The sequence below is a fragment of the Muntiacus reevesi genome, chromosome 15, assembly GCF_963930625.1.
Source record: "Muntiacus reevesi chromosome 15, mMunRee1.1, whole genome shotgun sequence".
In the NCBI taxonomy this organism is placed as follows: domain Eukaryota; kingdom Metazoa; phylum Chordata; class Mammalia; order Artiodactyla; family Cervidae; genus Muntiacus; species Muntiacus reevesi.
Window position 1 is genome coordinate 29,646,382 of NC_089263.1, and position 17,956 is coordinate 29,664,337.

The following is a 17,956-nucleotide window of genomic DNA, read 5'->3' on the forward strand; positions in this document are numbered from 1 at the left end:
AGGACAAACATTTTGAATCATAGGCATTGATTTGTATCGTGGTCTTTCTTTTCTGGGAATAAGTAGCCTGCTTCACAGCTACTAGCAGAGATTTATTTAATTAACGATGGTTAATGATTTTCCTGGAGGCCACCTAGTCAAACATCTGACAGTTTAATCATCTGAAAGCTTTTTCATCCCACTATATAAAAGTTATTTTTAAAGAAAAGGCATGTGATTGTGGGCAAAGAACCGCTATAGTATTTAAGAAAAAAGATTTTGGCCAGTTACAGAATTCTGAGATTACTGAAAGAATATTCCTGAAATATCAACTGCAAATAATTATGATAAAATCTTGCTTGCACTCTAGGGCTCTTTTAATATGTCCTTATAAATTCATACTCTTCTTCCTTATGGACATTTTAAAGCACAGATTGTATTCAACCATATTAATACGTATACAGCTTATATGCAGAGCAGGCTCCAGGAGTTGGTGATGGATAGGGGAGCGTGGTGTGCTGCAGTCTATGGGGTCGCAAAGAGTCTGACACAACTGAGCGACTGCACTGAACTATCAGATTTATACCAACCACTTTATCCACAGCCACCTCAGGTCTTAGTTGCGGCAGCTGGGCTCTGTAGCTGTGGCACATGGGCTTAGTTGCCTCGCAGCAGATGGGATCTTAGTTCCCTGTTTAGGGCTCGAACCCATGTCCCCTGCATTGGAAAGCAAATTCTTAACTACTGGACCACCAGGGAAGTCCCAATCCATTTTAGAACTTAGCCAAAATTACAATCTAAGACTGGTGTGTCTCCCAAAAAAGAGTTATGACAGGGACTATGTCTTTTTCATTTAAGTAACTCCAGCATCCGTACAAAGTACATAGACTTAATATTTGTTGACCGGAAGGACAGACAAATTATTGGCTCAAGTTTATTCTTACAGATTGTTCCCCAACACGGGTCTCCTTAATTCAATTATTCCCTTTTTGCTTTGACATATACCATCTAGTCCATTTCTCCTCCAGTTCAGCCCTGCTGGCATGAACAAGATCTTCTAGGCAGGCAGAGAGAGAAGCAAAATTCTAGATATGTCTGAACAGGCCCAGCTAAAAATATTTTTGCAGGCTGCTGGTGTTTAGTGTTTTTTTCCCTCTAATGCAGCAATAACATTTTCCCCACTGGCACTGCTGCTTTAGAGCTCAGCAAAGAAACCTGCCATCCAACTGTGAAATCTGACTGGTTTTGGGCCAATTCATTTAGAGGTTACAAGGAGGGAGTGCATGCATCTTTTCAAGCTAGAAGTTAAACCTATTAAAAGTTTTATTACCTTTTCTATCAAACTTCCATCTGAATGAATAAAGGCAGGAGTGTCAGAGGCATCTCTGACTTCATGTAAGACTAAGTTCATAATTCAAACCGTGCATTGTTATGCATGAATTAATGTGTCATATTCTGAAATGCATGTTCACAGAGCCATCACACAGGACTTCTAGAGAGAGTCCAAGCAGCAAGTTAAAGTCAAGTGGCTCCTCTATATGCTGCATTTTTGACAATTACTAAGGTTTTGAGGTGCTCCAAACCAAAATGTGTCAGTCACAATTTAGTAACAACCCAAGAAGACGGGACTTGCTGACATATGACGGTGGGACCGTTAGGGGCTAGGGTAAAACAGAGAACCAGGTATCAGTACATCACAAACTAGATAGTCAGAACCTCATCAAGTTGTTTTCACACCATATTTTCTATCCACATATTGTCAGAGCTGAAAGAGATCTTCCAACACTTCCAACAAAATGCAACACTTTGTCTGCATTTGGCAGACAAAGAACTGAGGTACAAACAAGACATGTCAGGTGGTAAGTTGGCAGGGGAGCTGGGATTCAGGTTCACATCTCTTTCCATGATACAGCACTGCCTCTCCTACCAAGGTGCATCTTCAGGCAGGGTACAGTAGTGTCTATACCTTTCAATTCCTAGATTTGTGTTATTGTGAACGGTTCCACCACACACACTATAACTACATGGAAGCGTATCAGTGAAACCTAAATTTTAAAATATGAAAACTTTTCCTCTTAGTATCATCACTGTTGTGTAGTTACCTTACTGTCTTTCATCCCAGCTAAATGTTGGATGGCTCCAGATATTCCTACAGCAATATAAAGTTCCTGAAACAAAAGAGACCATATCATTAATATGCATTCATATATTACGCCTTCCAAAGTACTTGCTATAACCAACCCAAGTCTTATGCCAGAAATATTTTAAATAAAACAGATGCCATATGTATCACTTAAATTATGCCTTCCTCCTTTTCTGATCTCCATAACCCATAGTCCACACTTGCCTCTGAAGTCATAAAATAGTGGTGGAACAATAATATTGGATAATAAGAGTTTTTGAGCATTAACTGTGTGTCGACCACTGTGCTAAGCATTTCACATCAACTGTTTCACTTAATCTCACAATTTCCTATGAGGCCGTACTTTCTGTCTGTACTACTCATTTGGATACAGCTCTTCAATTCACCACCCTGCATGGAGCCATTCACAATATACACACATTTCATATTAACGTATGAATACATATTAAAGTATACTTTGACTTAGCTATTTGCTTCTCATGGATATTTGTTGAAGTGGTAATCAAAGTATATTTATTAAGCTTCATCACATTTAGAAAAACCAAATATACAAATCAGTCTCAAGGGTCACACACACATACACAATCTCCTTTATTAAAAAATAACAGATTTCTCAAAGGCACAGAATGAACCTTTGTATTTTTAACGCCTAATAAACGGGTCCCTGGAGTGCAGTTTCCAAGTAAATGTGGATGATAGTTGCACCTCTTCCTACCCCTCTGCTTCAACTAATTATAAAAGGAATGATGACTGCTCTCTGTACCTTTATCTAAAAATTAAAACTCACTATCATCATGGAAAACCGATCTAATAAGTGCTTAATTTAAAATGTTTAGTTGCTCTGTCTACTACGGATAATTAAAACTTCAGCTGAAAAGCTTTCCCCACACATAAACTGAACAAGTCCTGGCTTGGGTAGGGGGTGCCCCTTACCATGTAACCAGACAGACACTACAGTTTTGTCACGACTGACAGTATAGTCTCTCCTCAACATGAGTAATGTGGAAGGTACTGAAGGTGGCTCTGTCACACAGTTTTATTACCGGGCAAATACTTCAAAGTCAATGACAATGTCAGGTGGTCTCTCTTTGTCTTCTGCATGGCTTGTAATCTAACTCATGAGCACTGGAGCTTTTCTTTAAAAAGCTCTTCAACAGTGAACCTTTCTAAAAAGGCTCCTCAGGATGCTCTAATGTACACAGAGTTGAGGACCAGTAAAACAGATGATCCTCAGCTCATAAGCAGCTTGAAAGCTGTAACCTGACCCAGCACATTGATAGCGTATCTCTGGGTCTTATCTTTAAAGGCATAAAGTGTCCACCGCTTCTAGGGCAGTAGGATACCCTTAAGTACTCTGGAAAGGATACAACCTAGACCCTAATGTGAGTTAATCATCTAAAAATCTACAGTGAGCTGGGTTTGCTTTTCAATTCAACCTGCTCATTAGTTAATCATCAAAAGCCTGAAAATAGGAAAGAGCACTTAGGCCTAAAAAGACTGTGTCTTAGGGTGGGCAATACACTACTGCAGAAAGCAAAATGTATGGGTGAGGATAAAAAGCAATCCCATGATTTTATCTTAAACATAATCCAATGCATCAATTATGACCATACACCTTTGGATAATAAAGTAAGGCTTTGTTATTATATTCTTATCAGACAATGACACTTGTATGACTAATAAACAAGTACTACTATTTTGAAAAAGCACCAGTATTTTCCATTGAAGACTTTACAGGTAACTTCAATTGATAATTTTAACATCATTCAATTTATTCTGACCAGCATTTCTTTTAAGAAAGAACATTCATTAAATTATTAATCACAGTATACTTACTAAATCTGACGTTCAGGAAAACCAGGCCAAAAAGTTCTAATGTAGAGATTTTTAAAGTTAGTTATTTAGATAGACACTGTCTCACTAACCACGCTTCGAAGTATATTCTCAAACCATATATTGGAAAGGATCGACAGTTCTATAAAGAGGTCTTTCTGACATACATGTCTACATTAAAATTCAGCAAGTCTTAAAAGCCTCTCCATCTGTATTATAAAATGCTAATAAGAATGCTGATTCACTCCGGCACTAAACATCAACATAAATATGATATAAATGAAATTTATATTAAACCTCCTGAGAAATGTTTACTGTTGGCTTTAACCATAAATGTCAGTAAAGAAATAACAGATTCTGGGCCAAAGGAAACCAAAGGTGGTTCCAGGGTCATTCCCACCTTTCTAAAAAGCATAAATTGTCCAAACAAGTAAATTTTGACCTGTTCCTGACCAACAGGAACTTATTTTACTATCGTGCAAACATGGTTCTCTAAATAAATAAAAAAAGCTTTGAAACAATAGCCCTGAAGGAGTCCTGAGATTTTGGCTGCTCTTCTGAGATCTGATGGCTCTCTAAGACGGGAAGAGAGGCTTTTTTTCTTCTTTTCCAGAAAACGTGTACAGGCAATTAGACTACAGTCATAGGATGCTTCCTCATGGTTCAGAAAGCATTTCTGTATTTCAATAATAATAATTAGTATGTGCAAAACCCTCCACAGATGCTAATTTATGGAGCACTTTAGACACTGGTTCACAACATAACAAGGCAATCCCTGCCCTGAGGCACTTTCTTTCTAAATCGGATGGTAGGTAAAAAAATTTGGAGCGAAAATGAGAGGTGATGTTGGAGTGGGGAACAGCAATTAAGGGTTCAAAAAGAGGTGGGATTAAAGAAAGGAACAGACAGAAAAGGAAGAAGGGGTAGTCCTGGAGATAAAGTTCTAGCAGCCTTCACAAAGAGAAAGAAACCTACAAGAGTAAGAAACTAGGACAAAGGACATAGCTGGTGGTGGTCTGGGTTGACCATCCTGCAATTCAAGGATGGAGAGGATGGGTGGGAAGAAGTAAACCCACAGGGTGGGTAAAGAAGGGGCAGCACCTACTTCAATCAAGTTCTGACAAAAAGCACAAATCCCTCTTTCGTTGCCAAGAACTAAAAAAGACAACCACCTCATCCAAAAAACTCAGGAGCAGATGTCTACACTACCTCAGAGTGTGCTCAGATAAACACAGAAATAGGGCTTGGAAACTGCTGCACCCAGTGTGGTTAACAGAGGTTTGCAAGAGGAATATATCACTGTGGTTTAGAAGTTTAGAACCTAGGCTCTGGAATCTCATGGCCTATGCTGAAATTAATGCCAGTTCAGCCACCTAACAGACCTTTGACCGTGAGCCAATTATTTAATCTCTCTATGCCTGAGCTTGCTCATCTGAATAACTGGGATTGTAAAGCTTCAATCCTGAGCACAGAATCTGGTTTCCCAAGACACTGGTATGCCACTCAAGAACTGAGATTTATTCAAACACTGATTTTCTCAGCCCACTCAGTGACTAGTGGACTCCTGGGGTGGTCCCAGGGCTACCAAATACAGCTAAGCAGGCTGTATACTGAACAACTCTGGAGGGAAGCATCATTCATATCATAGTCATTACAGATCTGCATTTTTATTACAATAATTTTCCAACAGATGGCAGTAAAGTAACTTGAGAAAGGAGTATTTTTCCCTTATTCATACAAAAGAGTTGTATGGACTAACAGAAGTACAGGACGGCAAGAATCCCCTGTGGTACACACGCAAGAAGCTCAGTCAAACAACACAGGCTAAGGTAAGATCATAAAAATCCGGTGTGACAGAGCTCTGGTCTCTTATGCAACCCCTTACTTTCTGTTCCTGCCAACAAGCAGAGGAATGGCCTTTAGAAGCAGGAAGCAGTTTGGGGGATGATGGTCCTCTAGAGTAATTTCTGTCCTCTGCCAAACAGGAGTCTACTTTTACAGCCTATCCCATCTGTTCCTGCTCCTTAGTCCTTCAAACAAAACAAGCTTTTAGAAGAGGTTTTACTAGTCCGAGCATGATGACAAATCTGTATGTCTGAGGACTGAAAGACTGAAATGAAATCTTAACACTTTTACAGAAATCTAACCAACCTGGGGAATCAACATGGTCAAAGTATTCTCTGATGCATGATTTGGGTTTTGGCTGCTTTCTTCTGAAAGTATTTGCTAACATCACTCTCCTGCTTCACTCAAATCTTGGGCAGGAAATCTGGAATTCCAAGAGCATATATTTCTGAGTCCTGCTCTCCAGAAGATCCTGGTGCAGATGCTAAGGAGAAAAGTGTTTCTTACTTGCACATTGTGATTTTTGCCTAACATTACTAAATCCAAAAGAGATATACAATATAAAAATATTGTAAGCCACATACTTTAAAATTTTCTATTAGCTTCATTAAAGTGAAATGAAATAGGTGAAACCAATTTTAATAATATAATCTCAATTAAATCTAGCCACATTTCAAGTGCCCAATATCCACATGTAACTTAATGGTTACAACCAGCTAGACAGCAAAGATCCAAGATGATTTAAGAACAAGCTAAAGAAGGGAACTCCCTGGAGGTCCAGTGGTTAGGATCGTACTTTCACGGTCGAGGGACCAGATTCAATCCCTGGTCAGGGAACTAAGATCCCACAAGCCGGGAGGTACTAACAAAACAAACAAAAAAAAACCAAGGTAAAGAAGAGCCTTCTTATAAGCTCTGTGGGGTACTGCAGAGCATGACAGTAAGACCTCAAGGCAGAATGACATTAGTATCTCGTGTTAGCTTTGCTTTTATTGGCTCAGAACAAGATCATAAAAGGAGAGTCAGCAGAATGACAAGGCTAAGATTAAATAAGGGAGCAGTCAATAGACAAACACATAGATGACTCAAATCCACCAATTTTCAGGTATGGTAGACCATTATAAGAAAACCCAAAGCAGATGAAAATGGCTGGTTTAAAACACTAAATTTATACTCTGAAACAGATTATCAAATTTTGTTCTCTAGTAAGATACTCTTTCTTAAAATTTTAGAAAATCCTGAAGACTCTATCCCAAAAGGCTCACACTTCTCAGAAAAGCATAGGGACAACACCCTGGAGATTTTGCGCATTCCAGACTACTGCAATAAAGCGAGCAGTGCAATAAAACAAGTCACAAGAAGTTTTTGGTTTCCTAGTGTATATAAAAGTTATGTTTACACTACACTGAAGCCTATTAAGTGTGCAACAGCACTATGTCTAAAGAAACAATGTTATCTACCTACATTTTTTAAATGTTTTTAAGTTAAATACCTGCAGCTAATAGGATTGTTGGGATTATTAAATAACACAATGCATGTGAAGTGCTCAAAATATGAGCCATTACTATTAATGCTATTATTATTACTGAATGATCACTAAATCTTTAAACCAGAAGGCATGAGACAACCAACTGCCAGATAAATCCCATTTTACTTGAGTAGTTTACTATTGTGATAGTAACTATCACTATCTCAAGAGAAGTTGCTATTTAACTTGATACAATTCTTCTGGGATAATGTATTGGGAAAATTTTTTTTACTGATATTGTTAGTGATTTGGGGGGGAGGGGCACTTAGTACTAGCTGTAAAGTTTGAATTCAGCCCAACTTTCTAGACAGTGCTGGCTGGCCTAGGAAGTTGAGGTGAGTTTCTTCACAAAATTCTAACACAATCTTCATATAGGGATACATAGTCCAGATACAGCTACCAAGACATATCAAATTTGTCATACAAAAAATAATATATCAAGTTGAAATTACATCTTTTTTCCTAGAATTGGAACAGTATTCTGCCTGCAGCAACTTCAATACTGCTTAAACAAAGTAGAAAGGAAAGATTTAAATGTTTACTTTTATGTTTATATAAAAATATGACTTTGAGAAGAGTGGTTAAATCTGGAGCTTTCAGAGCAGAAAAACTAAGCCAGTATTTCTTCGCCTCTTTAAAAATCAGGTTTAAAATTCCTTTTCTACCAAGTCTCCCTTTCCAGATTGGGGAAGGAACATAAAAATTTGAAGGATAAAAAGTTTATTTGAAGATAAAAAGTTTAAAGACATCATATAAGTAGTTCCATTAAAAACTAGAATTCAGCAATCCTATGTTATGTGCTTAAAAACAATACCCTAAGACTGCCTTGGGTGAAACAAATTTTACAGAATGGCACATGCTCTCTCAACACTGTTTACTCAGAAGACTACAGAGGCATAACCTTAAACAGCAACTGTTACAACAGCTAAAACACAACACACATAACCAGGACAAATGCCAGGTTAGGAGTTAAATGTAATTCATCATAGGAAATAATGAATGTCTCTTTGAGAAGTAGATTAACCGAACTATATTTTCTAATTACTGCAAGTCTCTTGTGCATTAATATTGCTATATTTCATCCTGCTACTCATTTAAAAGGCCAAACTATTTCCTCTGTTTGCCAAATTGTTTTTAAGTCTCTTCTCTTTTTGGAAGAGGCCCCAAAATGCAAAGCACAACTGTGGCTCTTCTCTCAAACAGCCCTCAGCCTGTATTATGAAATTCTCAGACAGATTTATGCCTAAACTGAGTTTCATATAAATACAGAACTTTATGCATACTCCTGATATGAAGCTGAAGATATGTCTCAACCATCAGATAATGCTCCTATACTAGGACTGACTCAGATTGTATCAGTATTTGAGATGGCATGATAATCATCACAACTACATGAATTGTCTGTAATATGCCAGTAACCATACTCTATATACATTAGCTCACTTATCTATAACAATAACTCTAAGGGGTGGAAATTTTTCTCATTTTATAGAACAGAAAGCACAGGCTCAGGGAGGCTTGATGAGTCATTCAAAGTTACACACACCTAGTAAAAGGCAGGCTTCTTAACCAAAGTCCTTTGATTTTAAGTTAAGTACTTCTACTACACCACAAATAATTCAATATTGTGACAGTACTATTAATAACTGAAGTCACTAGTTTATTAAAACTCCAGTAAATATATTTATCATGGAGAAAAATCACTAAAACGAAATGAACCGTTAACATAAGGTTATATGTAAAAAAAACTGTATCAATTTTAGCTAACATGAGTTTTTAGCCCATGTTACTAGATGTATCAAGTTGATATCTTATTTCTGAGTTCTTCATCCTGAATTAGGACATAAACTACAGCCTTTGATTTATCTAATGACCAGTTAGTTGCACATCAACTGAAATGCCTCTAATACAAATGTTTTCCCACAAATGCACTGGCTACAAGGCCACCAAAAAGACGGACTCATGGAAGAGGCAAGACTTGGAAACTATTTCTTGTTTGTTGATGTTTTTGATGTTTAGCTTATGTAACCTATACAGAAAACTAGCACTTTGGATAAAAACTTTCACCTTAGCTTTCGATGAAGTCAATATCTGACTTCATATCTGACAAATATTCCAAAATTTAATGGAAAAGGTCTAGAAACGAAATCAGAAAACTCATTTAAAAGAAACCTCTGTAGGTTTCTCATATGAATAGATATTCTATGGCTCAGTAGATGGACTTGGTGCTTATTAGGCAGAGAATACATAGCTTGGGTTTTTTAGCCCGAGGTGTTTTAAAATCCTAAATTCATCCACAGATAGGAGTTCCTCCATATTCTTTTTACTGGCCCACCTTTCCCCCCGGAGAAGCCAATTAAATGTCATCTTCACAACCAGTGTAGTTAAAATATGACCAAAGCAAGTGGTAATTTATACTTCTAGCGTAGGTTTCATTGCGTTTGTGCACTTCGTCAGTCATGTCTAACTCTTTGCAACTCTGGACCATGGTCCATCAGGCTCCTCTGTCCATGGAATTTTCTAGGCAAGGAAAGGTTGCCATTTCCTCCTCCAGGGGATCCACTTGACCCAGGAATCAAATCTGCGTCTCCCACGCTGGCAGGCAGATTCTTTACCACTGAGCCACCTGGAAAGCCTATATTGCTTCATTACGTTCCTTATTATTTTTGTTCAAAGTGTAAGTTTAGTAACCCAGTTTCTCAAATACAAAGTTAAAAGATGTTTTTTTTTAAAGGACAGCAACTAACTATATTGTGATTTAGAATTCAAAAGTTTAAATGTAAACCAAAAAAGGTGAAATTTCAGCTCTTGGTCTTTATATACTGTTTTTAAATGTAGGTTTTGATTACATGGGATGCATAGAATCTGACAGAAGTTTTTCTTAAGAAAGCATTTTTACAATAAAATGTAACTTTTTTTTTTTCAGTGGGTTTTGTCATACATTGATATGAATCAGCCATAGAGTTACACGTATTCCCCATCCCGATCCCCCCTCCCACCTCCCTCTCCACCCGATTCCTCTGGGTCTTCCCAGAAAATGTAACTTTTAATACTTAACTATTTTGCACTTAAATGTTTAGCATTTAGGTAATTAGCTTCTATACTAAATGCATAGATTTTCTATAGCGGGAAGACTTTCTTCAAGGACACCTAGAATGACAGAAAGCAATCAAGTATATGCGTGTGTGTGTGTGCGCATATATGTATATATATATAGGCCATGCCTCATAGCTTGTGAGATTAGCTTCCCAGCCAGAGATTGAACCTGTGTCCCCTGCAGCAGAAGTGCAGAGTACTAATCACTGGATGACCAGGGAATTCCTAGGTATACTATAAAATTACTCAGATGATTAAATTACACTGAAATATTTGGGTGTACAACATCAAATTACTTATATATATATATAATTAGTATATTACAAAGTTTTGCATTTTTAGCAATCAAATGAAAAGTTTAAGTATAAAATTTTTAATCAGTAAGGTTTAACTGATCTAACGGCTAAACTATATATACCTATATAGAATTTTGTAAGAGTAAGGAAACTCTAAGGTTATCTATGCATTTGTTGTTGTTGTTCAGCCTCTAATTCATGTCCAACTCTTTGTGACCCCATGGGCTGCAGCATGCCAGGCTTCCTTGTCCTTTGCTATCTCCCAGAGTTTCCTCAAATTCATGTCCAATGAGTCAATGACACCATCCAACCATTTCATCCTCTGTCACCCCCTTCTCCTGCCCTCAATCTTTCCTAGCATCAGGTTCTTTTCCAGTGAGTCAGCTATTCACATCAGATGGCTGAAGTATTGAAGCTTCAGCTTCAGCATGGGTCCTTCCAATGAAAATTCAGGGCTGATTTCCTTTAGGATTCACTGATTTGATCTCCTTGCTGTCCAAGAGACTCTCAAGACTCTTCTCCAGCACCACAGTTCAATGCACAATATCTAATTCGGTGCACAATATCTATGCATAATCTTTTAATTTCATCAATTAAAAAAACAGAGGCCTGAAGAACCAAGATGGCAATAGAACCTGCCTTCAAAGTACTATTCTTTTCACTCGCCAAGTTACCTCATTCCCAAAATTACTAAGAAGGTCACTGATTGTGCATAGCCTTTCTTGATAATTATTTAACCTAAACTTATAAAGAGAGTTTCTATGCCAAGAAGCTAATGAAAGCTACATAACTAGAGGAAAACAGTTTGGAGGCTCTTCAAAAAGCTAACCAAAGACTTATCATGTGGCCCAGCAATCCCAGGCCTAAATTTACCACCCAAAAGAATTTAAAGCAGGAACCTAACAGATAATTATATGTGAATGTTCAAAGCAGCATTATTCACATAGCCAAAAGGTAAAAACAAAAACGACCAAAGTATCTATCAATAGATAAACAAATAAAAAAATATTTATGGAATATTATTAAAATATTTTTTAGCCATAACAAGGAATGATATTCTGACATATGCTACAAAAAGGATTAAACCTGAAGATATGCTAAAAGAAGTAAGACACTCACAAAAGGACAAATATTGTATATGATTCACTCTTAAAATATCCAGCATAGTGAACTCACAGAGACATAAAGCAGATTAGGGATTACCAGAGGCTGAGGTTGGAAAGAATGGAGAACTATTGCTTAATGGTTACAGAGTTTCTTTTTTGGGGTGATGAAAAATTTGGAGTATAAATAGAGGTTATGGTTGTACAATATTCTGAATATAATTGATATCTGAATTATACACTTAAGTATGGTTGTAAATTTCATTAGATTTTTACCACAATAAAGTCATCAGAAAGTAATTTCCTTGACAGAATCCTTTATACAATTCTCCATCTTCAAAACACTTAATTCTAGAATCCTGTGTCTTAATAACTATCAAAATTCTTCAGGCCAAAATATTGGAGTGGGTAGCCTTTTCCTTCTCCGGGGGATCTTCCCAACCAGGGATCGAACCCAGGTCTCCTGCATTGCAGGCAGATTCTTTACCAGCTGAGCCATCAGGGAAGCCCATAAATAGTTCCAACATATTAAAAAATAATGATATGGGAAACCAGGTGAAAGACTTATGGGAATTCTCTGTACTATTTTTGCCGTTTTTCTGTAAATCTAAAACTGTTCTGAAAAATAGCAACTTGAGTTCTCTATGAAATTCAGCCCAAATTACACAAAAACTCCTTGAACCACCATTTAAAGCTATAAGAATCTGAGCAGAGCTAATAACATAGAAAAGGGAAGTGCTTATAAGAGAAGAGTAAATTTACTATTCATCCAACCTTACTAGAGACCATCTAACTAACACCACTCTAAGGAAATGGAAAATATTCCCCTGCCCCAAATACCATTTCCCAAATTCCTTCTCACACTAACTTTAGTTAATATTAATATATAAATACATTAAAAAAATTACTAAAATGTTCTTTTATACAAGATTTTAGTACTCATATCTTTGGCTCTAAAATAAACATGAGGATTGAATTACATATGCTAAATGATCAACTATCATTGAATAAACATTTCCTTCCAGTAAAGTGTCTTATTTTCTCTGACATTAATGTGCATGATTATCTTACCTCAAGCAATACATGAGGAAAAAAAATAGCTTTTATATGAAAGAGCCAAAAATACAGTTAGAGTAAGAACAGAAATTTAGAACAGTTTTATTCAAATTGCCACACCAAGATGGCTACAACAAAGATTTGCTGTCTGCTCTTACTGATTCTCATGCCAGCTATTACATTAGACTGATCATCTACAAGGCATGTCAATTTATATCCGTGGAATCTTTTATAAAAGTTCTAATATACACCTAAAAAAATTCAACAGACTCTCCAAAACTTAAAAAGTTAATTTTATATATTAAACGGTAATGGATAAGAAAACTTGACTGACACTGGTCCTCTTGAAACAAGTATTTAGAGAAAACAGTCTAACAAAAATTAGCTACGAACATAAAGCAAAGACACAATTAGAACTCAAGGACACAATTACAACTAACTTTTAGCAAACAAGTTTTTAACTATTGCACAACCAAACTATTTATATATCCAAACCACAGTTTGTTAGTTCTACAACTTCTCCTTTGTCACTTTAAGCTTCACTGTAAGGGCTTTGATCATCCAGGCCATGTAATTACCTTTAAGGAGCATGCTTAGGGTGTTTTCTGTACTACAGGTCCATACAGCATTTCTCTTTGTCCTCTTGGGAACAGAACATCAATTGCTTTCAGCTAAATGCACTCACATATGAATATTTTAGTACAATTTAATGCTTCTATACCAACCCCAAAGGAATAGAGCATCAATTTGTGAACACCATTTTCTTAGAGTTAAAAGCCAAGCTGGATAATGCAGTATGAAAGGGGTTGTCAATCTTTAGCTTTTTAGCAAGTCAGAAAAGCAGTCCATAAATTCAGTCCCAGCTGTGTACAAATAACTCCCATAAAGTTTGTTCGTACACAGACTTTTTTCAACGAGTGAATTTTCTTCAAAAGAACTCAGAAAAAATTTCTTGTCTTAGTAAATTCTCCCCAAAACTGCTTTATCTAGTAAGTATTCATCAAGTCTTAGAATTATAAATGAACCACCAATCTGTTAGTAAAATACCAAAATACAGACAAAGTAATCTACTTCCAACTAAGTGAAAAAAACACATTTCTCTGGCAGGACATAACAGAAACTCTTTAACGACTATAATATGCTTATACGTTTGAATGGTGAGGTAGGTAAAGTCATCAATGGGGCTTTTAAAAGGTAATCCAGAAAAAAAAAAAGTTAAATGGGAATTACTACCAACTATGTCAAGGCTAAAAACACCATATTTATTAAATTCTAGTCACAGCATAAACCGGACACTCTATCAAGCTCAACACATGTAAATTAATGCCCTAACAAAATCCAATGAAACTATCAGATAACAGTTAAAGAATTTAATACCTGTTCATGATTTCAAAACAACAACAAATCTAACAAACTAGATTTATAATACTAATTCACTATTATAAATAGTGTATTAATTCACAGTACTCATACTATATGCAAGGCACAGTTTTAAGTGTTTGACACAGACTATTGCATTAAACCTTCAGAACTACCGTATGAAGTACAGACTGTTATATTGCGATTACACAGCTGAAAAAACGGTAGTACAGAGAAGCTAAGTGATCTGTCCAAGGTCACACAGCAAGCAAGTGGTAACACTAAGAACTGAATTCAGGCAACCTGGCTACAAAGTCTGGACTGCTAACGGTTTTTAACCATGATATGACACTGTCTATTGTAGGAAACTGCTTTAGCAGCATTCCTAGTGGTGAAACACAAGAATTCTCTTGAAAATAAGAGACAGGGATGTTTATCAATCAACATTCCAAATATGGAGCTTGACAAATTAATTCTAAAACTGTGGGAAATGACAGAGAGTCAAGAATAGCTGAGACAATTCTGGAGAAGAATGGGGAAGATGGATATTGCCCAAGTAGATAATTTTATTACAAAGCTCTCGGAGCAGTTTTGGTACAATGATAAACAACTGACAGACAAAACACAGAATCCAGAAAACACAGAATCCAGAAAAGAGACTTCTGCATATATGTAAACTTGATATGTAAAAGGTCTGGGGCAGAAGAAAATGCAAAATAAACAATTAACTACAAGAGGAAAAATTAAATAGTTACTTCATACCAAACAAACAATTAAATCAAGTAGATTAACTGAGTGTGAAATGTGAAAAGCAAAACTTTAAGAAAACTTTTAAGAAAAAAAAATACAGGTTAATATTGTTAAAACCCTCTCTTGGCAGAGATCCTTTTTAAAAGACCAAAAAACAGTATATATCAAAAAAGAAAAAAAAACGTTCAACCACATTACAATTAAAAGCTTCTGTTTATTAAAAGAAAAATGATTCAAAAAGTGAAGACGACAGTCATAACTGAGAGAAAATATATGTAACACACATAACCAACAAAAGATTAATATTCAGAATACATAAAAGAACTTCTAAAATTGTTAAGAAGACAGGCAATTCTATAGAAAAATAGGCAAAAAAGATATGAACAAGAAATTCAGAGGGGGGAAGAAAACATGAATGAAAGATTCCTCACTCGTAATCAGGGAAAAGCAAATTAAAAAGCACAATGAGATTTCATGCCCATCAGACTAGCAAAATGTTTTAAAAATTGTAGTAAAATATACCTAACATAAAATTTACCATTTTAATCATTGGTAAGTGTTCTGTGGCATTAAGTATGTTTGCCTTGTTGTGTAATCACCACCATTACCTATCTCTGGAACTATTTATCTACCTCTACAACCACAAAAGATGTTAAAAAAAAATTGAAAATACCAAAATACAGCAAGGATGAGAACAAAGGTAATAAATTTTATATACTGTTGATACGTATAAATAAGCACTTTGGAAAACAGTATGTCAATATCTGGTAAAGCTAGACATTTACTATATGTAATTAAGCAATTTCACTCCTGGGCATACTTCTCTAGGGAAACACTAACATACAAGGAAACATTTTTTAAGAATTTTCACAGCAACATTACTTGTAATAGCAAGAAATTATAGACCACCTAAATAAACATCTATTAATGGAAAAATGGTGGAAATATGATACATTTATAATATGGAATGCCATACATTAATGAAACACAAATGAAAACTGCTACCTTCATTAAATGAATGAATCGCAAACAAAACTGACTAAAAACAGAATAAAGAAGACATACATTCAACAAAGTGGATACAGAGGGAATATACCTTTATAATAGGGCCTCCCTTGTGGCTCAGATGGTAAAGAATCCGCCTGCAATAAGGAAGACCTGGGTTCGATCCCTGGGTTGGGAAGATCCCCTGGAGAAGGGACAGGCTATCCACTCCAATATTCTGGTCTGGAGAATTCCATGGACTGTGTAGTCCATGGGGTCGCAAAGAGTCAGACATGACTGAGCGATTTTCACTTCACTTCACTTCGCCTCACCTTTATAATAAAGGTTACATATGACAACCCCACAGGTAACATCATACTCAACAATGAAAAGCTGAAAGTTTTCCTTCTAAGATTAGGGACAAGACAAGGATGTACACTCTCATCACTCTCATGTGACATAGTACTAAAAGTCCACACCACAGCAATTAGGCAAGAAAAAGAAATAAATGGCATCCAAAGGCATTCCTTGGAATGGAAGAAGGAAAACTGTCTCTAATTGCAGGCAACATGGTATTATATACAGAAAACTGAAAAGATACCACCAAAAAATTGTTAGTTATAATAAGTGAATTCAGTAAAGTTGCAAGATACAAAATCAATATACAGAAACATTGTGTTTTTATATACTATCAACAAACTATCAGAAAGGAAAATTAAGAAAACTACCCCATTTACAATTGTATCAAAAAGAATAAAATACCTGGGGATGTATTTAACATAAGGAGGTAAAAGACTTGTATATGGAAATCTATGACACTGATGAAAGAAAATGATGAAGATACAAATAAATGGAAAGATACTCTGTGCTCATGGATTAAAAGAATTAAAATTGTTAAAACATCCATACTACCCAAAGCGATGTACACATTCAATGCAATTCCTAACAAAACTCCAACAGCATTTTTCACAGAAATAAAGCAAACAATCCTAAAATGTATTTGGTATCAAAAAGACCTTGAATAATTAAGGTTATCTTGAAAGAATAAAAAACCTGAAGGCACCATATCAGAAATACATAATAGAATTTAAAGCTGTGTTACAAAGCTACAGTAATCAAAACAGTATAGGACTGACATAAAAATACAAGAGAATCAAGAAATATACCCATGCACACATGGTCAATTAATATATGACAAAGGAGCCAAGAATATACAATGTGGAAAGGACAATCTCCTTAATAAAATGTTGCTTGGAGGACTGGACTTGTTGCTGTTGTTCACTCACTAAGTTGTGTCCAACTCTTTGCGACCCCATGGACTACAGCACACTAGGCTCCTCAGTTCTCCACTATCTCCCAGAGTTTACTCAATTTCATGTCCATTGAGTCGGTGATGTCATCTAACCACCTCAACCTCTGTCGTCCCCTTTTCCTCCTGCCTTCAATCTTTCCCAGCAGTAGGGACTTTTAAAGTATTGGATCTTGAGCTTCAGCATCAGTCTTTCCAACGAACATTCAGGGTTGATTTCCTTTAGGATTCACTGATTTGCTCTTCTTGCAGCCCAAGGAATTCTCAAGAGTCTTCTCCAGCACCACAGTTTGAAAGCATTATTTCTTTGGTGCTCAGACTTCTTTATGGTCCAACTCTCACATCCATACATGACTACTGGAAAAACCATAGCTTTGAGGTCTGACTATACAGACCTTTGTTGGCAAAGTGATGTCTCTGTTTTGTAACATGTTGTCTAGGTCTGTGATGGCTTTTCTTCAAAAAGCAAAAAGGAGCAAGGTTCTTTTAATTTCATGGCTGCAGTCCTCATCCACAGGGATTTTGGAGTCCAAGAAAGTAAAATTTGTAACTGCTTCCACATTTTTTCCCCTTCTATTTGCCACAAAGTGATGGCACCAGATGCCATGATCTTAGTTGTTTGAATGTTGAGTTTCAAACCAGCCTTTCCACTCTTCTCTTTCACCCTCATCATGA

General features: G+C 36.3%; 1 protein-coding gene across 1 annotated transcript in view; it reads right to left on the minus strand.

Annotated features, from left to right (window-relative positions):
• The window catches only part of ETFA (electron transfer flavoprotein subunit alpha), a 69,896-nt gene that overhangs the window by 16,185 nt on the left and 35,755 nt on the right, over positions 1-17,956 (minus strand). The window contains exon 10 of the mRNA XM_065906738.1: positions 2,082-2,147. Coding sequence (XP_065762810.1) covers positions 2,082-2,147 — 66 coding nt within the window. The remainder of the gene's footprint in view (positions 1-2,081; positions 2,148-17,956) is intronic.